The 6,375-nt window shown below is 61.1% G+C and overlaps 3 protein-coding genes across 3 annotated transcripts in view; 2 read left to right on the forward strand and 1 right to left on the reverse strand.

The window, feature by feature from the left end:
• The window catches only part of SPRG_20915 (hypothetical protein), a gene marked incomplete at both ends in the record, with an annotated part of 5,790 nt that extends 2,496 nt beyond the window's left edge, over positions 1-3,294 (reverse strand). The window contains one exon of the mRNA XM_012349598.1: positions 38-3,294. Coding sequence (XP_012204988.1) covers positions 38-3,294 — 3,257 coding nt within the window. The remainder of the gene's footprint in view (positions 1-37) is intronic.
• A 794-nt stretch (positions 3,295-4,088) lies between these two features.
• Positions 4,089-5,730, forward strand: SPRG_10413 (hypothetical protein; the record flags this gene model as incomplete). The annotated part of the gene is made up of 1 exon (XM_012349541.1): positions 4,089-5,730. The coding sequence occupies exon 1, from the start codon at positions 4,108-4,110 to the stop codon at positions 5,728-5,730; it is 1,623 nt and encodes a 540-aa protein (XP_012204931.1). The 5' UTR covers positions 4,089-4,107.
• A 362-nt stretch (positions 5,731-6,092) lies between these two features.
• Positions 6,093-6,368, forward strand: SPRG_10414 (hypothetical protein; the record flags this gene model as incomplete). The annotated part of the gene is made up of 1 exon (XM_012349542.1): positions 6,093-6,368. A coding segment is annotated over one exon (276 nt), but the record flags the coding sequence as incomplete, so codon positions are not given.
• Positions 6,369-6,375: the final 7 nt, after the last annotated feature.

Here is a 6,375-nt window from a genome sequence, read left to right on the forward strand (position 1 = left end):
GTCGACGTCGCTGCAAGCGGCAAAGGCTTGACCGCACTCTGCCTGGGCCGTCGCGGCCACGGCGTTGGTGCACTCAGCGAGCCGACGTTCGAGGTCAATGACAAGCATCTCGCGCATGGTCGCCGACGATGTTTCAAGGATCTTCTGAAAGTAGACGAGCAAGGGTGTTCGGAAAACGTTGCGAACGAGCTTCTTGTGATCGCCTTCGCTCGACGCAATCTTCTGCCGCAGCACTTGTTGGTTGGGCCCGCTCGTCTCACGCTGGAGATTGATGCGCAGCGCTGACTCGACCGCAAAGCGCTGCTGGAGCTGCAGAACGTCCGTGCGGAGCGTCGCAAAGTCCGTTTCCGCCAGAACGCTCTCCAAATTGCCAAGCCCAACCGGCTCGCTCAGCACATAGTCGGGCAACGCCAGCTTGTCAACTGGCAACCGCGTCGGCGGCGTGTCGGCCTCGTCGTCATCGAGGATGTACGCTGTGATGCGCTCGTACGACGAGGTCATGGGACTCGCCAGCGCCACCGTGAGGACCTTGCCATCGTCGCCAAGAACTTCGTCGTCCTCGTCGTCGTCTGCGATGCGCCAGTGCAACACCGTGCCGTGAGTCAGCGTCATCCGCACCGGCGCGGACCCCGTGTCGATCACCAACACGTCGGCAAACTGCGCAATGAACGGCTCCAGGAGCATGTAGTCACCAATGACGTGGAGCACCATGACCGTCGTGTGCACGGTGTTCTCCTCGATAAAGCCCCAGCCGAGCTCGGCGACGACCGGGAGGTTCGTGACGTTGTTGCCGTTCGTGCGGTCGAGGCAGTGCACCGAGTCGACGTGGAAGACGTTCTTGATCCAGTCTTTGGTCGCGCTGCTCTTTGTTGGCCGCTCCGAGACGACCGCCACGCGCTTTACGGACGTCTCGCGTATGAGCGACGCCTTGCCTTGCACGACGAGCGTCTCGACCAGGCTCAATGCGCTCGCTTCCGACCGAAAACCAAAGTCGCTCGACGGCACAAGAAACGGCACGAGGCAGCGCCGGTCAAGAAGAAGACGGTACACCTCGGCGCGCGCCGTCGGCGTCAGCGAGTCGACAAGCGTCAAGAGTGCGTCCAACACGGCGGGGCCTTGGGGTGCCTCTTCCCGCGCGGACCCGCGACGCGCGATGCGCTTGCCCTTGGCGCCCGTGGCAGAGCTGTACAGCTCCTTGGCGAGGCTTAGACGGTGCTTGAGCGTGTACCAAATGAGCCCAGGGAGGTCCGTCGTCTTGTCGGGCTTTGCGACGACCGTCAAGAGGTGGCTCATGGGGCGTTGACTCGTGTTGTGCCCATGACTGCCGGCAACATGGGCATGTTGATCAACGCTAGGTGCAAGGTGCTGGTGCATGACCGCGTCATCGTCCGAGCTGTCGGCAGTAGCCATTGCCCCGTTCTCAAGCGCGTGCAGCATCGCTTCAGCCATCATATGCACATGTTCTTGGTTGAGATTGCTCTCAAAGCCATCCTTCAGATAGCCGTACCCCTTGGCGACGTCCCAAAGCGTCGCAAGCGCAGGGGTTGACGCCGCACCGAGGTTGGCAAGGAGGAGCTCCCCAATGCGATTGGTGAGCAGTGGCAAGTCGGGCATCGATGAGGCACGAAAGGCACGGAGGACGATCCTCATGGCGACAGGGACGTCGCGCACGTCCAGGTGCGGCACGTTCCACTCAAAGACGGACGTTGTCAACTTGCCAGCCATGTTTTCGAGTTGCGCCAGCTGTGCGGCGCGTTCCAGCGCCCCAAGCACCGTCACATCGAGCACAATCGACGTCTGCACGAGCAGCGCGTCAAGAACGTGGTGGTACATGGCACCCAGCTCGACCATCGCCATAATGTCGTTGCGCGCGACGAGCCGGCGCAAAGCGTCGTGCATTCGCTGGTCACGGAGGCAGTCGGGCGTCAACGTCAAGCCAAAGGCCGAGTCGAAGCGAAGCGCGAGCAAAATGACGTCGACCAATGCACTGGCGTCGACGTTGTCATGGGCCAAAACGTCGAGCTGCGAGTTCATCGTTCGGACGGCATCGTCCGCGCTGGTGATTGGCATGTGCTTGGCGTCCGTGCCAAACGCAGCGTTGTGCAGCCACACGTCGACGTACACATCCCGTACGGCGGCGACCACGTCCGCGCTCGTTTCACGCGTCGACTCGACCAGTTCCAGCCACGCCTGACAAACAAGCGTCGCGGCATGCGCCAGACCAGCATGTTGTGCAAGGAGGTGCCAGACACCGACACGCTTCGTCGGCCGGTCAATAACGTGCCATGTCGAGCGATCGGCGACCAGCAGTTGCTGGAAAATCGCGTAGCTGGCCGCGTCGGGGCCAGTGCACTCGATGCGCGTCGTGATTTCGCACGGCGTCTTGTCCGCATCAAAGAGGGCGCTTTCGACCGTGTCGAGGCCACGCAGGAACGTAAACTCGCTGTAGCTGATAGAGAGGTCGCGAGTCGCCGGATTCGGGCAGGCGGCCTTCACGATATGGACAGCCGCTTTTGACGCCGCCTTGACGTGCACCGTCTTCCACAAGATACCGCCGACGTGAAAGACGCCGGTGTGCACGTGCGACCCATAGTCGCTCAGAAAGTCTGTGGCCGCCTCGACGCTCGTCACGGCGGCCGCGTCGGCGAGCGCCTTCTCCGAGAGCACCATGTCGGCCGCGTTCAAGCAAAACGACTTCATCGGCACAAACGCGTAGGTCAAATGTGCAACGGAAGCGCAGCGCGGAGGAAGCGTGTCGCCGTGATACGCCTTGGAGTCGACGACCGCTGTTCGGCCCGACGTGGTCATTGCGGCTCGGAACGATGCCACGGCGGTCACATCGTTGAACCACGCATCTTGGATTTCCGTGTCGAGGGTAGGCGCTTCCAAGTGGCACTTGGTTGGTGGCTGCAAGATCGTCATTTCGGCGACCGTGGAGGAGCTTGCAAACCCAAAGCAATGGCCAACAAGCGCCGACCCACCACTTGCACGGGCCACGACTTGGTCGTCCGTCGGCGCGGGGGACATGCTCGACACCGCGAAGCTCGTCTGCGTGAGCATCTTGTCGAGGACGGGGAGGCGCGTGAGCAGCGTCGTCGTATCGCGGAGCTTCTTGGCGTCCACGATCCACTGCATGAGACCCATCTCCTTGACGAGCGCGTTGAGGCGGGAAGCCGCGAGGTTGATCTCTTCCTGGTCGTCGGCGCGGATGGCAGCCTGGAGGTGGTAGGAAGCCTCGACCGCGCCCTCCAAGGTCTTCTTGAGGCCGACGTCTACCTTGGGCGAGGTCGTCATGCTGGAGGGAAGGATCGAAAATGATGAGCCAATAGAAACTTCAAGCCTGCCCGCCCTTTGACTTCGAACTACGGAAAAAGCAGGCCATGTGGTCAGCTTCGAACTTCGAGTAGAATTGTCAAGATCGCCCTGTCCATGGCGGCCCCATCCCTGACGACAAGCGGCGCACAAAAATCATCCGCAAGCTCATTGAATTCGATAACGCTACCCGCATTATTAGTGCGCTGTGGTGCAGCAACGTACTCCTCTTCCTTCGGCTTGTCTACCCATGTCGATCCTTTTGAACCCCACTACCGGTACCGTTCTGCTCGACTTGAAAGATATCATCAACGTCGACTGGTGTTGCGTCGGATTGTGGCGCTGACCGACGAACTTGCCCGATCATTGAAGCATGCTGGGCAGAACGCTGGAAGACTTGGTCGTCATGGACTGCTTCAATTGACATTTTTGTGAGTACTGGTATGAACACGGCGGCCTTCGACAGCGGTTCGGTTCATGCAGCGGTTCATGTACGTTATTACCGGATATGTCCGGATGTCGAATATGTAAATGCACCTTCGTCTCTCATTGTGGTTTGGCAAGCAGCAACTTCCTCTCAAGTCACAATGTCCTGGACACAAGTCGCATCGTTGGAGCCCATCGATCGCCCCTTTCCGTGCCATCGCCTCTCACACTTTACCAGCAGAGTGAGACTCGCTCTCTCTCTGCCGACGTCAACCGATTTTGTTCACGTCGAAGTTCGAAGGCGTCTTTATCGTAGTTCGAAGCAGGAGATTGCGCGAACGATGTTTGTTCCCATTCACGCGCTCCGCGATGCTGGTCGACGCTGGCCTGACGCAGACCTTGGAGGAGGCGATCAAAGCTTCCCATGACCTTCAAGCCGCCATCCGCGCGGTCGACAAGGGCATGATCGTCCTCGCGGCTTCCCGCTTCAACGCGCCGGTCAAGGTCATGGGTCTCACGCAATGGACCGTTGGCGAGAGAAAGATTGGCAACCCCTCGACCTTGCTCGACCGCCTCCAAGTGCTCGACACCATCCTCCTGCAGACGAGTGCGGGTATGGCCTCCATCGACACTGCGCCGAGTGACGACCAGGTCGTGGCATGTGCAAGTGGTGGCGCTGCACTCTTTGGCCATTGCGTCGGCTTCTCGGGGCCTGAGAGCATCGAGATGGCGGTCTTGCAGCCGCCGACCACGTGCAAGCTCCAAGCGCCGACGTGCAGCACAGATATCGCAGACGCCTGGTTCGAGAATGCGTTCGAGGCAGCGCAATTCCGCAAGGCGATGTCGGTCCACGGCCGCACGGCGGTCTCTGGCGCGAGAGAGCATGACGTCAAGTCGTTGCCCGCGTCGGGCGCGTCGATCGCCTGCTCGACATACGCGTACGTGCCGATGAAGTCGTTTTTCTTGGACGCCCCGGCCATGGAGCTTGCGGAAAAGGCGCTCGCCGATGCCAGCGACTTGACGACTGTTGAAGCAGCCAAGTATTTTCTCTGCGACTACGGTTCGCACGTGCTTTGCGGTGTCTTCCACGTCGGCGGCGTCTTTTCGAAAACAGTCGAGGTCGAGGCGACCGCCGACGTGGACATCAGTACGCTGGTGAGCGCGTGTGCCGACCCGACGGCGCGCGACCTCTCGATCAACTACAGCAGCTTTGCCTATGGCTCGAACATTGACACGCGCCAGAGCACGCTCTCGGACGACAAGAGAACGCCGTGCGAAATCACGACGAGCATCGAGAGCACGGGGCCCGACGCGGCGAGCTACACGATCTTTCAGCAGCGGCTGCTCGCGGATCGCTCGACATGGCACTTGATTGACCGGCCGACAACGCGCGTCGGAGTCTGGGATCTGCTTGATGCCGCAGGTCTCGAGACCGCGGCCAACCTTGTGCGGAGCGCATGGCTGGAACTTGTCGCCTCCAGTCGGGTGTCGACGCCGGACGTTGCGGCCGCTGTGCGAAGTGTCTACGTCGCCATGTGGCAGCGCAACCCTGCGTTTGGGAGCGACACGAAGGACCAGAACATTGCTAGCGCCGATGAAGCGACCCTCGCCGTCCAGCAGCAGCTACGTGTGGTGGCGCAGGCCGACGGCCGAGCTCTTGTCGACGTGACCTTGCTTGCGCTGCGCTCCGACGCGGCCTTTGGCTTGACTCTGACGGCCGACTGCTTCCGTGACGAGTGCCTCCTCGTCGCCTCGCGCCGTCTCGTTGCGACCGATGTCGCCGTGGCGATGCTGCAGCTCGGGACCATGTACATGCACGTCCTTTACGCAGTGCTAGCACAAGAAAGCGTCAACCTGGACCCGACGTTGCACGAGGCTCTGCAGCGCGCGGCGCAGCTCGCAGCACTCGAGCACGAGGCAAACAAGCTCACGGATCCAAGTGTCGGTGGGACGTGCCGCGCTTGGACGTCCGCGACGTGCCACGGGGCATGAAGATCATTCTCGTTGCATTTCAGACCATGCCATTGCTCAATTGTGGGCTTATGACGTCGCGCATCGGCAACCTTCTCGTCGTCAACCTATCGGACGCGTCAGGCAGCTAGGCTGAGCTGTGGGCCGTCGCACAACGGTTCGACTGCCACGATGACGGCGTTATTACCGCCAACCTTAACCCCGAGCATGTTCAAATGATGGCCGATGCGATGCTGGCGGTGCTGAATCACGATGCAGCGGCATCTGGCGAGAGCTCCGACGACGAAGGACCGATGCCATCGACTATGTTGGTTCCCGTGATCCATGAGCGCGCTTCCGTTGCTGAGCAGCAACATCTGTCCAGTACGCGTCAACAGCACCCAATGAGCCACCTCTTGACGGTCGTCGCCAAGCCCGACAAGACGACGGACCTCCCTGGGCTCATTTGGTACACGCTCAAGCACCGTCTAAGCCTCGCCAAGGAGCTGTACAGCTCTGCCTCGGGTGCCAAGGGCAAGCGCGTCGCGCGTCGCGGGTCCGCGCGGGAAGAGGCACCCCAAGGCCCCGCCGTGTTTGACGCACTCTTGACGCTTGTCGACTCGCTGACGCCGACGGCGCGTGCCGAGGTGTACCGACTTCTTCTCGACCGGCGCTGCCTCGTGTCCG

The sequence above is a fragment of the Saprolegnia parasitica genome, assembly GCF_000151545.1.
Source record: "Saprolegnia parasitica CBS 223.65 unplaced genomic scaffold supercont2.55, whole genome shotgun sequence".
Taxonomy (NCBI): domain Eukaryota; phylum Oomycota; class Saprolegniomycetes; order Saprolegniales; family Saprolegniaceae; genus Saprolegnia; species Saprolegnia parasitica.